The sequence below is a fragment of the Ischnura elegans genome, chromosome 11 (assembly GCF_921293095.1).
Source record: "Ischnura elegans chromosome 11, ioIscEleg1.1, whole genome shotgun sequence".
Lineage (NCBI taxonomy): Eukaryota > Metazoa > Arthropoda > Insecta > Odonata > Coenagrionidae > Ischnura > Ischnura elegans.
The window spans coordinates 29622954-29638698 of record NC_060256.1 but is presented as its reverse complement, the minus strand read 5'-3'; the positions used below and the strand labels follow the sequence as shown (position 1 = coordinate 29638698).

General features: G+C 36.0%; 1 protein-coding gene across 2 annotated transcripts; it reads left to right on the top strand.

Moving 5' to 3' along the window:
- Positions 1–2768: 2768 nt before the first annotated feature.
- On the top strand, positions 2769–13099 carry LOC124168147 (flocculation protein FLO11-like). Of its 2 annotated transcripts, XM_046546268.1 has the most exons (13): positions 2769–2877; positions 3118–3227; positions 4696–4746; positions 5402–5467; positions 6229–6315; positions 7605–7703; positions 8456–8539; positions 9104–9193; positions 9727–9795; positions 10460–10501; positions 11244–11321; positions 11515–11592; positions 12856–13099. In XM_046546268.1, exons 1-13 carry the CDS (start codon positions 2857–2859, stop codon positions 12902–12904), a joined length of 924 nt encoding a protein of 307 aa, XP_046402224.1. In that variant the 5' UTR covers positions 2769–2856; the 3' UTR covers positions 12905–13099. The 2 variants fall into 2 exon arrangements, with proteins under 2 accessions (XP_046402224.1, XP_046402225.1); XM_046546269.1 differs by lacking the exon at positions 10460–10501.
- The last annotated feature ends 2646 nt before the right edge of the window (positions 13100–15745 follow it).

Genomic DNA, 15745 nt, shown 5'->3' with positions numbered 1-15745 from the left:
GTTTTGCAAAAAAATTAACGGAATTTATTAAATTCTTCATTCTGACATAAAAATTGTTAAAATATCCACTTTTGTACAGCGTTTTTGATTTTCCTGTGCGTCGATAGAGAAAAGAACATAATCTATCAACTTTCATCACAATTAATGATCCATTTTTAAAATTATAACTCTGAATCTTTACTGACATCTCACAGTCCCTTGCATACAATTGAAGTTTGTGTCAAAAGATTCACACTCAATCATATCCTATCGGGCGTGAAGAATGTGGCAACTACGTGTCCTCCTCTGTCAATGCTTGTCCTCGCCTTGCTTCCCGCGGAGAGAAATCGTAGTTGCGAAAGAATGTTTGCTCTTTTATTTCGCTACCATCTCAATGCAGCCTCTTTCATTTGATTCGAATGGCTAACAATGATCATTATGTTTCACCTCAAAGTACCTATAATCGTGTTTATCTCTGGTTTCAAGTACCAAAGTCGTCATGAAATTTTGGCGCCACCGTATTAGATGTGCGAAAAATAGCAAGTTTTTAATTGCTCATTCCAATCGCTTTCATTAGCTTCCTCAAACCGGCAGGTGCCTCATTATTCCCACGGTGACGTGGAAGGCCGTCATCGGGCTAATCCGGTTGAGCTATGGTGTTATCCTAAGAATACGTCGATATCATGACACGGGTGCATGGAGGGTTGCATACCAACACATATGCCCTCTTACAATAACTCTCGTTTGACTTGTTTCAACTTCCCCTGTAAATTACTTTGCGTAATATCTGTGATAAAACTTTATACTGATTATTTCAATGTATATTTTCAAAATATCGTAGCTAGTCGAATGTGAGGATGTTAATTTGCAAGGTATAGAAGATAGAAATCGGTATTTACATTGACTGCGGCGTTGCGTAGGATTCTCGTCTTCGGTATTCATTTATGTTACACCAATTTTTAGAACATTGCAATTTAAATATTCCCATAAATCTTGTGTTATAATACACGGTAAAAATTTTATTTTTCAATCAAAATTTGATGGTAAAATTGTTTTCTTAAGGTGAAAAATGGTTTTCCATCAGCAGTCAATAATTAAATACTATCTCTTCAATCGAAAATTGTTATAAATGGTATTAGCAATGGTATATTTGTTTAGTATGTAATAGATTTTATTATTTAATTAATGTTTAAAAGCAGAACAATGTGTTAAAATAAAATTTGAAGATTTTTCGAAGACTCATCAAAATATTTGCATACGCTTGGACTATTTCATGTATTTGATCTTTCTATTATTTTCCCTCACCAAAAATACATTATTTTGGCATGGAAAATTTATTTCTCGAGTATATTGGCGAAAATTTCTTGTTATAGTCGAGGCTACTTAGCTTTTTCATGCAGTAATTCAGTTCTTTCATGTATTCTTTCCGACTAATCCAATTTCTTCTTTACCTGCACAATGTTTACCTTGCATTCAGCGCGACTATCCTTCTTTCCAGAACTTTTTGTGTCGTCGGAATCGATTTCGCTCTATCGATTTTCATCCGCTCTCTTGGTATTTCATTTATAATTTGCTTATCTTTCTAGTAGACCATCATTATTGGAGTTTTCTCGCTTCCTTATTTCTCCATTTGTTCGCCACTCATGCATTTCCCGTTTCACACTTGTCCTTAGCTTGTACCTCTTCAGTTTCCCTATCCTCTCTCTTCTTTATGCGGTACTTTGAAGGTTTATACCATTCTTCCTTTTTTCAGTCTTAGAATAAAGATAAAAATATTGAGGGACGGAGTCTGAACCTCTCATTTCATTTTCACTTGACGAATTTTTCTTTTTTTGCCGCAGTATTCAATAAGAAACAGAGAGCTTCCACTTCGCACAAATTCGGCACCGCTAAACGCATTAAAAAGAAATAGGTGTGGCTAGAATACGGATCCCAGCGTCAAAATCTTTGCCTTTAGACAAAATTTGCCTTTTGAACATCAGAGGCATATTAAAAATTTGAATATTTGTGAAAATTTCGTGTTTTCGCGCCGAAGCAATTAGGTACTTGCGTACTTCATTTCGCGGAGGCTCTGCAGCGTAGTTTCTCCACATAAAATGAAAGAATATTCTATTCGAGTAACGCTGATGAGCTAATCTCAAGCACCACGGCACCCGAAATGGTCACTAGGGGAAATATTTCAAGTGGGAATTCTTTCAAAAAGTAGTACACCGAAATAGCTGTCCGGCTTCATCGTGGTCGTAGTTTTTAAACTCCGTGCCTCTTAAACGCTGCAAAGTACATCGCGTTCTAGTAGTGCTTCCACTCAATACTGCGAAGTTCGAAACACCTCCATTCATTAAAAAAAACCGGAACGGAATCCCGCGGATAAACGATTAGTGCGCATTACCTTCATTGCCCCCGTTCACGTTCGGTTGTTCACATCGCGAATCGTGAATCTCGCAAAGGGGTGGGGTAAGGAGAGAATGAGTCACAAATCGCCAATGTCTGAAGAAGCGATGCGAACTTGTTCCGATTTCGACCCTGAGATGATGAGGATTTCTTTTAGCGACTCGGCTACTTAGTGACCAATGCGTCACTCTGGGGGGGAGGTAGGATGGCCAAGGAAGAAAAACATCTTTTGACGTTTTGCCACTTAGCGGTTCGATCACGCCCGCCCGAAGAAGATGGGCAGCGAAGGCAGTTGGTGGGGGTAGTTCATATTGACTCATCGATTTCCGTGCCTTGCACCGCCATCCGAAAACGTCACGAATATGTGCGTGATCGCGGCGGGATGTATATAAATCCACGCCGCGGCCCGATAAGTCAGTCACTCGCTTTTGGATTCGCATTCGCTGAAGACGTACCAGTCCCCTGGAATAAGCCAACATTTTCAATATGAACCCTAAAGTCCTGACGGTGAGTAATAGGTTACGGTGCTACGGAGGTTGCCGCGGTGATTATAGTGTGCTTCGTTTTTTTTCGGAATTTTCCAGCGTTGGTTATTCATGAGCCAACGCAGGAAAATCCGAGTATACGAAGTATGTTTTGAAACAGACCCATTTCGGTGTTGGATTATAGTGAACGAGCTGAAAAATTATCTAATAACGTGGATATTTCGGGTATGGACGAAAGTTAAATTATTCTACGTTCCTCCAGGTGCTGAGTGTGTTGCTGGCGGTCGCGTTCGTTACCGTGGGCACCGTGCCAATCGGGGATGCGGACGACAAAAAAGCCGCGACTGCGAAGCCCGGGGACTCAACGTCATCGTAAGTATTGCCGTATTTCGTAGATAACCTAAAATTTTGAGGTTTTAATAACTGGATCGAATATCCTTTCTCAAAATAAAATTGTGGATGTATTTCATAGTTATGGGAACCGTATTGGTAATGGATTTAAAAAAATCATTCCTTATTTAACGAATTTTGGTTCGATTTTTGAAAATGGCGGATCCTATAAAATATTTAAGAGGGATAGCAAACAATTTTAAATTGCATATTCATTTTTATATCGTCAAATTTAACGAAAATAGTTATTTTAGAATGAGACTGAAAAATTATTATGAAAATTTTGTAGCATTATTTTTTAGGCTTGAACACTTCCTGTCATGTTTTTTTTTATTTTTGAGAACTCGAAGACTTGGTAATGAGAGATAATCAACGATAATTTATTCCTTTAAAAGTTCACTTTCATTGACCGTAGAATCATCTAAAATTATTACTCTGTCAAAAAAATCTCTCGCATGATGTGGACATCTTTTGCCGCGCTCTCTCTGATCTTAGGGGACCTGAACCCTTTAAGGCTCCAACACTTATTACAGGGACTGTTGATAAGAAGCAGTGCCAGGGTTACTAAGTCCTTGGGGACAGGTTTTGGACCCAGTGCTCCAGGAATGGGGTTGTCATGAAAAAATAATGCCCCACAGTTTAACTTTCAGAAATAGAAATTCATTTCCTATTTGCCTGTGATATCATTTCACCCATTTTTGATATGGCTCCTGACGATCTGTCCCTTGTTTCTCCCTGCTAAAGCGATGAGAAAAATGACAATCACCTTTTATGGAAAATGATTTTCAAGAGATTCCTCTTCCACAAAACTTAAGGCCCCGTAGCATTTTTTTTAATTCAAATGAAATTATGGAAGCTATCTATACAATATAATAATATCATAAAGTCATGAAAATCCCCCATTTTTGGGGAGTGTTGTTTGCATGCAGAACCAACCCTCAGAGATAGGCTGCATCCTCGGTGCCACCGATTTTAACTGTTTTGGTTGTTAGTTGTTACCTTAATTATTTCTGCAACTGGTTGTTGCTTTTGCAGGCATTTGAATTTCTATTGACGATTTGGTAATCTCTATTCATTTTGAATTAATAATTAACGTTTCCCATTTGATGTTGTAGGCTTCATCAGAGTCATATGTGTTACTTGTTTGGTCCTCAATGAATTGAAGTTACACAAATTCATACTAGAAAGTACCAAGAAAATATGAGTAATAAATAGAGCAGATGAGATTTCCATGCATTTTTAATCTACATTTTGAATTTTGTTAATCTCTATTGAACAATTCTCAGCTGTAAAAATGTTATTATTTGCTCCAAAATTTTGGGAAGGTGTGATAAGGTGTTAAAATAATTTCTTATGGTAGACTACAGTATCTAAGGATCATTAGTGGAAACATTCACCTCCTTTGAAAGTCATATTATAATTCACTATCAACATTTTCTTGCATTTACAGATTAAATGCACCTATCACTACAGCGACCTCAACCACAGCACCTAAATCAAGGTAATTACAATGGATAAAACTCAACTTTCATGAACACATGAGTTTATTTCATAAAAATCTTAAATTGCTGCTTCAACTATGTTAACCAAGTCAGTGGTGCAGCAAGGGGGGGTTTTGGGGGATGATATCCCCTCCCCCCAGAGCTAAGAGAAATTTTTAAGTTTAATCCATTTTACTTTATTGGATTGATATTACTAATAGAATAGTGTAAGGTTTAATAAATTATCCCTCAGAAAGCCTTAAAACTCACCTTTTTGAACCATTTATCTTAAAATTCCGAAATTTTTTAATCTCGCCCCTACTGCTTATCCTGGTGGGTATTCCATACCCCCACACACTCCAGTATTAGTTGCATCTAAACCCCCCAGACTTAATTCCTAGCTGTGCCCCTGAGCCAAGTAACCTAAACTGAACCTTACCTTGAAGTCTGTGAATCAAATATTACTTACCTTTCTGAGTGATATTTTATATGATTTGAATAATTGTTTTGTAACCTAAAAAAGGTGAAATAAAACTGAATAGATTGTGGCTGTGCAGACAAAGTAATTTTTGATCATCTATGGTTTCTCAATTTTCAACATAGATGTAATTAATTAACCTTTAATTTATGGACTTGAAAATTGAAATTGTTCATCCCTACATTTCTTTACTCTAGGCGTGACACTACAAGTCCAAAACCTGCAGCCAAGCCAACTCCTACTACTCCATCAAAGAAAAATAAGTAAGTTCATCATCTAAGTGATAGAAACTTTAGGTCTAGTGACTGCACATCATACCAAATAGCTGAATGATATTGTGATGCAAGACCCAGATAATGAGCTTGAACAAGTAGATTTCTGACCTCCTCTGACTTATAATGAGAAGTTTGTGTGAGTTATTAATTCATTATCACTAATATGAACCATTGAATGAATTAGACTAGTTCAAAAATACTGAAAAATTCCATTTTAAATGGTACAATTATATCATATTATTGTTAAGCTGGGTTGTGCAATGAGCAAGTAATGCATGTGGAAAAGTTTTGAAAAGTAAATCACTTGTTAAGTACCCCTGTGTAGGAAGTGCTTTGTCATTGGCTGTAGCTGCATTTCTTCAGTTTCCACTGCAAGTGCACCTAACTATAGGAATGATTTCAAGATTCATGAAGATTGACCTATTTCATCTCTGATCAGCATAAATTTATCAGGAAGCTTTTACTTGTAATCAATTAATGATAATAATTTTGTATAAATTGACTGAATTTACTCACATAATGTCCAGGAGAAACATGGTCACCATTAAAATGAATTATTTGTCATGATTTTTTTTTAATTACTCTTATCAATTATTTTCTTCTGCTTTCATTTAATAGATGCAATAGAACTATTTTTTCCCTTTATAATTGCTAGTTCAATCAAGGAGATATTTTACCATTCAAATCATCAAAGCTTGTATTAATATTTTCCTTGTTCCACAAAATTATTTTTCTCTATTCATTTCCAGGCGTGAAACACAAGGTTCGACAACTGCATCTCCATCTCCTGTAAAAGCAGGCTCAGATGTTATTCCACATACTCAAGAAAAATCCAAGTAAGAAAATGTCAAAAATATTAAGTTTTGGAAAAACCCAAAATCTAATTTGCAAAATATGGATTCTTTCCCACCAGTATATTTTTTATATTTTTTTAGAACATAGGAAAAAAGTGAAAAGCTTCTTAAGATTTTGTTTGGATATGGTGCGTGTTAATAATTTTAAGGTAAAATGTACTGTTTCTATTATATCAGGGATAATTTTGATCCATTAATAGGGGGTCAATAAATACAAAATTCAAGCCTTTAATAGTAAACCTCATGTCAGTGTTGATAATTAAAACATAATAGTGATTACCTAATTCAGTTTGTTGGACAGCTTTAAAAAATAAGTCCATTAAGATAAAAATATGTTACTAAGCCTGAAAAAGAAGTTGTAAATACACTGTTTATGGCAAAAGCTTATATTTCTTGTTAAATTGAAGTAATAATGGTACAATCATAAATAGAGATGGTGGAGTAATTCTGATTAAATGAAAACTCCTCATAATTTTCCCATAGTTTATTAAGGCCTGTTTACACGGTATATTAACTCGTACGGGTTAATGTCTAAATGTATGAACGCGAGAATGAACGCCAAAATGCACCGTGTAACCACCCAACTTGTGCGAATGCATGCACAGAAAATAGAACCTGTTCTAATTTGGTTCATGCATTCGTACATGTTCCGTTCCACAAAAATCATTCACGCAAACGTACATTAACTCGTACGTGTTAATGTATCGTGTAAACAGGCCTATAAACCCTGCAGAAAGACAAATGCCCATGGTTCAATTAGTTTTCTTTTTGCATACGAATTAATGTATATTTCAATGTCATTAATGCGGCAGGATTGAAATGCATAAGCCCCGTGTAAGTACTGAAGTGAGGTTCACCATTGGCATTGGCTTCTTTTGATGCCCACTCACCATTGTGTTGTCATCTTTGATGCACAGGTTCAAACAACTAGCTCCCTGAAATCTGGTAAAATGCCATGGGAACCTTGTTGACATAGTGGTGGTCTGAGCGAAAGCAATAATCCAAAGGTCTGTGGTTCAATTATGGTCCCATTGAAATTTCTTTCCATTAGTGATTAATGTGAATTTCCCCTGTTGTGTATTTAAATGTTCTGATTGGTTTTGAGATGTTGAAACCAATAGTAAAATTTTAGGGATGATAGGTAGGTACCAGAGGTTTTCATTCAGCTCATGAATATCTATATATCTTGTATGATACTTTAGTATCAGATGAGCCATCCTGCTCTTATTAAAAAACTTGGCATTAATTGGTGTTTTGAATTGAATTTGCAGGCGAGAAGCCCAGGCTCCTGCAGCAACATCTGCACCATCCTGGTCAGCTCCTCAGAAGAGTGGATCTGATGTTCTGAATCCAACGCCCTCAAAGCCCAAGTAAGTAACTACATATAATTATAAGATTCCAATCACCTTTTATTCAAGCTAAGCATTTTACTTCACGTTTGCCACCCCTAACCTCATTTAAGATAGAGAAATCATTAATTTTTGCTGCAATGTTGAATTACTTTCAGATATTTTGGTCAGTTGATGAGATACCTAATTATTTTCAAAATAGTGTAATATTTGATGGATATTTTCACCAAAAGTTGCAAATTCCACTTTTTCAATCAATTTCCATAGGCTTTAGGAAATAAAAATGAATATTTTTTCTTGTTAAAAAAGCATGACAAGACCCATAAGTATAGTAAATTTAAGGTACAAATCACTAACTTTTCAATTCAAGTCATTCATTTTTGCTATAGGAGTTGAAAAAGTAAGCTTTGGTGGGAGGAACTTTCAAAATGTATTATGGTTAAAATTTTTAGAACATTACTTTGAATTCCAAATTGCATCCAAAGAGCTAATCCGGCTAATTTTTGAAGAATGCTTTATCTATCAACTGTTATTTACACATTTTTTTATGTTCTTTCTTCTCTAATGTTTATATTTTAAGCTGTCAATTAAGAAAATGTTTGCCGTTTTCAGAAAATTTCTAACATATTCTCAATTCAATTGCTCACATGTTAAAATAATGAGGCAAAATTTTTGCTTGTCAAATAAACTTTGGAAAGCATTGTGTTTAGCATCATGCATTTGGAAAGTATAAGAGAGAAACACTGATTATATATGAATGTATGTATTTTCAGGAGAGAAGCTCAGGCTCCAAGCACACCAACTCCAACTTACTCTTCTCCTCTTAAGAGCGGATCTGATGTGACCTCAAAAAACAAGTGAGTGTCTTATACGTGATCATACCCAATTGATTTCAATAGGGGACTTATGGTTTTTAGGACACTGGTTGGTCATTTTATTCCTTTTTTAGGTCATTCAATTGGGCATAAATATTTTGATACATCCTTGTGACGTAATAAATTTGATGGTTATTAAATAATGTCATTTAGTAATTGAAAAAGTAATTCCTACCTAGAATAAAGCCATGGACCATTGACTTTCTGGGCCACTGCACAGAACATTATTTTATCCTTTGGCAACTAAAAAAGGTTTGGCATGGGAATCATGGATCTTGGATAGTTTAACGGCCTGTTCAGTGGTCTAGAAAGCCTAAAGACCTTAGTTTGATTCTCTTACCATGGAAATTTTTCCCCATGCCTAGTAATGTCAATTTCCCTGCCATTCACGAAGCAGAAGTGGAATATTTCACACTATCAAACAATCAATCTTCTGGCACCTTAGCTCCACAAGTGAGTTGCATGCTAATCAATTCACATTATGCGAAGGTATTGTTTCATATTTAGATTTTTAAACCCTCTATCCTTTCTACTATCCCCTTTAAGGAGAGAAGCTCAGGCTCCAACTCCTGTTCCTGGTAAATCACCTTTGAGCAGTGGATCTGACCTCCTGAAACCCACTCCAGGCAAAGTCAGGTACGCAGATTGGTAACTGTTCATGGTTTAAAAAATTCTCATAACTTCAATTTAAGGTCTGAAGAAAACTTATATGGTCAGGAGCCCTTGAGATTCAATTTTGTCTTGATGAATTATTGAAGAAAATTCTCTCAGGCTTCCATGTGGTCACAGACACATTGTGAAATCCAGAATTTCAGGATATATACCTCGAAAAACATGTGCATTCTCACCAATCCTGTTGCGTGAAGTTTATGCGTACGGGACAATGTAGCATCTGTAAATGCTGAAGCATCATGTTCACAACGCAATACAAATGCTCTAATTTCAAAATGGGCTTGAGGTGCCCATTCCTAAATAACTACATACACCTAACATCAGAGCAAGTTCATGTTTTAGAGCGCTCTTTGCTTTTTTGCTTCTTTAGATTTGAAAATAAGCTACATAGTCATGTGACTCATTTTCTCAGTCATTTCCTTGAATTGAATTTTGCTAACAACTGAATTATTTAACGGCCCAGAAAGTGAATGTTTTCTTTGTTTTTACTTTTAAAGGCGAGATACTACCACTGCTGCCCCAGGATCTAAGCCTTCAAGCCAAACAACTCACAAGACTGGAGTGAAGTAAGTTGAACTAGAAAATTAAAGAAAATATTCCTAAAATCAAACCTGCGAGCAAGTTATAGGAAATATTATTCACTTGGATGGCGAATCTAGAAAGCAATGATCATATGAATGATTACATATATGTTGCATAGTTCCATTCAATAAATCTGATGAAATTCATTAGCAAGTGTAATTCAAACCTTGAGGTTTACAACAAATGGCTGCAATGTTAGTTTGTAGTTAATATTTTTAAGGTTCCCCTTAGAAGTCGCTCTTTATAACATTTAGTTCAACCAACGTATCATTTGTTGCATATAATCAGAGAGGAGATATAATCTATTTTTTTTAAAACATTACTACCTATAATTATTCAATGCCATATTTTTCATGTGGTGTTGTCTTGTACATTTTTTTGCAAAGATGCGGAAGTAAATCACAAATCATTATTTAGTAAATTTGTAAAACTGATGTAAATTACATAAAGTAGCCAAACGAAAGATCATGAAATACATACCTGGTATTTCAAAATGAATAGCGGGATTTCACCACTTTATAAAGTTAGTTCTCCACCAGTGTCACAATATTTACATTTCATTGACAATACGCTTATTGTAGCTCTTTTATAATTGTATGACAACTATACTTGGATGAATTGAGTAATATATCTCACATTAACTTCCAGGCAAGATTCAACTGCTGCCACTCCTCCCAAGCCAAAAACTAAGTAAGAAATCATCCATTATGTTAGTCTCTTATAACATTCAACCCAAAAGATGTGAATGCATGTTCAATGGGCTGCCAGAATGCAAATGATATGCACTCGTGTTGATAATTAATGGCAAAATTATAGTCTTCATTTTTCTTGGCTTTGAGCATTAAAATGTTGTGGGTTGAATGTGTTAAAGGCAAAACTAGTGGTAGAAACATCAATGTAGACATGAAATAAAAGACCCAAAAAATATCTTCTGAATTAAATATTTCATTCAAACAAGAATAATCTGAGAGGGATATCTTTATAGTAGCAAGACAGTTGAAATTTTTTGGACAGAGACATTAATATCCATGTGAGGTTTCACGAATACACTCTCTGGACTATAGGCTAAAAATGTACCAATAATTAAGGATTTGCAGAATAAAATGAAATGTTCCTACAACATTTATTCAGGATAGATTCTTAGAATCTGCTATTGATTCTACATGTTTGATACTTGCAGCTGTTCTCAGTCAAACTCTTCCTCCATTATCAAGGATGAAATGAAGAGAACACATATGTCCTATTTTAACTCAATTTCCACCTGAACATTCTTTCAAACCCAATAAATCCGAAGCAGCACTAACTTTAAGACTCAGTCTCTCTGTTGCATGATGTTAAACTTTGCCAAAAAAGCATCTGTCTGTATTCAAGACCTATTCATACTCGCAATGTAATCTTTGCAAATCAGATAATGATTGTGTTATTTTTGCAGGAGGGACACATCTACCTCAACAAAGCCAACTTCTCAGACGACTCAAGACAAAACTAATGCAGGGAAACCAAAAACCAGGTACATTTCTTTTTTGTTGAATGTCAAATATTTAGAGCAATTATTTTAGGACTTCGAGTAACATAACTATGACAATGAGTTTTAGTTTCACTCTATATTTCAATAAATTTACTTGATTTAAAAAAGGATAGATGCAATCGCATGGATTTATAATAACTTTAAAAGTACTAACTCCACTCTTTATGATTCATAGGCGCGCTGCTCCAACTCCAGGACCTTCAACACAACAGAAAAATCCATCTCCTCAAAATCCAACCTCATCAAAGCCAAAGTAGGTCTCACTGATTTTTATTATTATAATTAATGGATATTTTAATTAATGTTTAATCTTATGATGATCTTGAATAAATGATCTCCCTCTAAGGTCAGAATTTGTTGTCAGAAAATTAATCACAAGTGCAAGAGGTGGCAGCGAGAAAATTTTGGTAAGGGGGCTCATTTGGAGCAGTGGTTCATTTGAGTGAATGGTTCACTTAAGACAGCATCCCTTATAAATTTAGGTATTTGTACCAGTTAACCCTTCTCCATTGGCCTTCCATCCATGGAAGAGAATGTGTTCAGTCTGTAGACAGAAATTTTTGTGGGGGTTTAAGGGAGAGTGCATCATTGAGGAGATGCGTTTGAAGGAGGATCACTTAAGAAAAAATATTTGAAACATCTCAGGGGGGAGGAGTTGCACCCCCAGACCCTACACTTCTTCATTAAGTTATAATTTGCTGCTTAATAAGCCAATTGAATGAAAACCATGCATTCCTGGAATGGTGGAGGATGGGGAACTCCTTTCCGCAGGTCACACACAATCTTATTCACTACATTCTGAAAATTAAAAATTTTGACCATTGGGATTTTTAAATGGGTTTGAAACTTGCGTGAAAGTTCCACTGGGGAAAAATTGTTTGCCTTGACTATGATATGAACCCAGGTACCTTGAATTTGTGCCATGTGCTCTCTACCATCATTTTCATCAGTGGAATTTTGTTGGCTTTAGGGGATAATATTGCTTACACTGCCAGACAAACAAAGCCTCGAGGCGTTTACACTCATAGATTTGCAGTTTCAAGGCTTAAGATATCTTTGTTTAGAATTTTGGAATCTTGGGCATTCCTCATGACATTATTCAATGAAAAAGCAACAGAAAAGCCAGCAGTGTACCTCTTAGGAGTCACCCACCAGTCACGTGCAACAGTTCTTCAGAGGAAAAAATCATTTACCTTAAATGGACAACCCACTTGCAGTTAACTCTGTAAAGGTTCAAACTGTTTAATAAGATGAAAATACTGGCTATGTAAATATTATTTTTCTCAAAACTGTAATATCAAATTTTTGCCCCACAAAATACACATTCATAAGTTAGGAAACAGTCTTCTTATGAGTGATGCTCTTATAATCAGTAAGGATTGTGAAATTCTGACTTTATGGTATAGACTAAAAAATCGCTGCTGTGAAACTACCAACTTTTCTGACATTTGCATGCTCAATTTCTTATTACATACCGATATATAATCATTTTTTTAAACTTTTTCTTTTTTTTCAGACGTGATGTAACCACATCTGCTCCTCAGGTAACAACATTAAAGCCGTAATAAGTGTCAGCGAGAGTGTTAATGCAGTTCCTTATCTCTTCTTATTGCTAGAGAGAGACAATTTCTCATGAAAAAATAAGGCCCATATTCTAGCAGAGTAAAATGTAGAAGTCATGAAAGATAAGTCAAAAATCATTCACGATTGTGACACTTAGTCCTTAAAAGACTTGAATAAACCTGTACTTTTGACCCAATTATGATTGATTTTCCTCTATTTTGTGACAATATTACCTTTAAGTCTTGAATGAAATATGGTGCATAGTCATCAATTTGTTGGTTAATCAGTCTTGAGTGATCTGAATCACCATGGCTTTAGTTAACACAAATTATACAGCAAGTGTTACACACCCATGATTTGCATGCCAAGCTTTCTGCAAACTTCGTTATCATCAGTTATAATAACACCATGAGGTAGGATAGGGAATTTTGAGGCAACTTTAATAAATATGTATTAAATTGCTTTATAACTTGTATACTACATGAATTTCTTATGTATTGTGTGGTGAAAGTCATCACCCAAATAAATTTTTATTTTAAGTACTGAAATTTTGTCCATTATTGGCTTGAGGATCAAACTTTTTCACGCTGCAAACACAAGAGGAATATGAAAAGGAAACCTCATAAAAATGTAAAATGATATGATATAACCTAATGAAATATACATAGTGTGCTGATGCAAACCTTGGTCACTGTTTGATATCTCAGCTCTTCTGGGTACCACCGACATAAATATTAGCTATGATTCTGCTACTTTGAAAAATTATGACAGTGATTTTTTAAGCTCAGGAGTATTAATTATTAAGGCATAAAAACATGTTCCATTACATTTGTAGCAAGATGTACAAAATCTAGTTTTGGTATTTTGAGTGAAAGAGGTCTTCGAGAAGGATGAGGGGGAGGCATAATCAGCCGAGATTTTAGTCCCTCAATATTGTTGAGCAGGGTAGCCCAGGGGTAGAGTGCTTGGATGTTGACTGAAGGACCCTGGGTTCAAATCCTTATCGAGGCATTTAGACACCCCTTAAAAAACCCTTTAAGATTGAGATGCCCCAGGGAAAAGAACTGGCCCCCAACCCTGAATGTGTGATATTAATATGCCTGTGGCCAAGTCTGGAGTGTGCTTTAACCTCACCTATCCAACCCAATTTAGAGAGTGAGTGATAATCAGTTAATGTATTGCAGAGGATAGGCCTGGATAAAAGGGGGGAAGTGAAAACCATTATTCATTGTGTTCATATCAGGGCAACTTCAAAAGAATTGACAACCTTAAACCTTTCTAAGACTCTTCATCAAGGAGAGGTTAGGTGGTGAATGTGGAAGTGTCAATCCTGACTCTGAAAAGGGTTTTTCTGACGATTTTTGGGTAAGTTTTGCATGTGAATGCGGACCTAACGAGGAAATTACAAAAAACCCTTCAAGGACACAAGGTTGGTCTTCCTCAGAGTGACATACATCTTCCCCACTCCCATGCTGCACAGCTGTATGTCTTGCACCCCACAGGATGATGATAATGCTAAGGTGGCCCCTTGTTGATTCTAAAATATTTGCCTGAATGGCTCCATGAATGATGATTTAGTGGGAGTGGTGCACAAAGTTTTAAAGCTGTCCTTAGCCCAAACCAAATGGATTCACCTGCATGGTTACCACATTATATGAAACGAAATCTCATAATGTCTTAGACTCCACCCTCAATGCATCTCTGCTTGCACTACTACAATGAATTTGGGCATGATACAAAGGCACATATGTACTTGTTATCACATGAAGGCTGGTCAGCAATGGGTAGTGCCAAATAGGTGCTGCTTGACTCAGTGGCTTAAGTATGGGGGGATGAGGGAATAGTTCCCCCCCTAAGCCTCAGAAAAATAAATGTTTTTAAAAGCTATTGTGTGTTTTTGATATATAATAACTGCATCTGCTTAAAGTTAAATTTTACGAGCCAAAATTATGTAAAATGTAATTCCAGGCATGCCATTTTTCAAAAAATTTCCCGGACTCCTTCTTGCCTGTGGGGGGGAGGGGGTTACGCCACTGACTTGACTTACATTTATATAACCAATAATACAATTTGACTACATTAAAGAATAATCCTTGTTGGATTTTTTCACTAAATCTCTATTTACCATTCCTTTAAATTTGATATAACGGGCACGGTTAGAGCTGCATTAATTTCTAAAATGGCGCGGAATTGCACGAATGCATGAACGAAATTAGAACAGGGTCTATTTTGCCGTCTCGCATGTGTTCTAGCAATTCACCGCTTCACACGACGCAATTTTGATTGCGCCTTCGCACGTACGTCAGATTGCACAATTCCGTGTACCATGTATAATGGCCTTAAGAAACCTTTTACATATGACTTAAAGTGATTCTTGAGAACCAAGTAAGTTAAGAGCCATCTTCGATGCTTTTTCTTGGCAAATGATCCAGAGAGGGCAGAGTTGAGATGGGGACATTTAATGTGGCTGAATCAGGACTAATGAAAAAGTACCGCTGAGTCACCAGTTCAAAGAGCAATTAGCACTTGATTGTAATAACATGATTATTTTTATGATAAAAAATACAAATATCAAAAATCTTACGCAAGCACGTAAGGGAAAGGTTTGGCAAATGCTTACCATTTGCTTACATGGGGGGAGGAGTCAAAAATGGATAATTTTATGCTTACATAATGTTTTACCCTTACCAAGGAAATTAGTGGTGCACGATGCACCATTACGAAAAATTGTATACTTTTCTGCTATGGGGTTAAGGATTGCTGGTTTTGGAATGGTATGTATCATCATCTTTGCAGAAGGTCACCACTGAGTACTCCAAAATCAATGCCATTCTTGGGTAGTA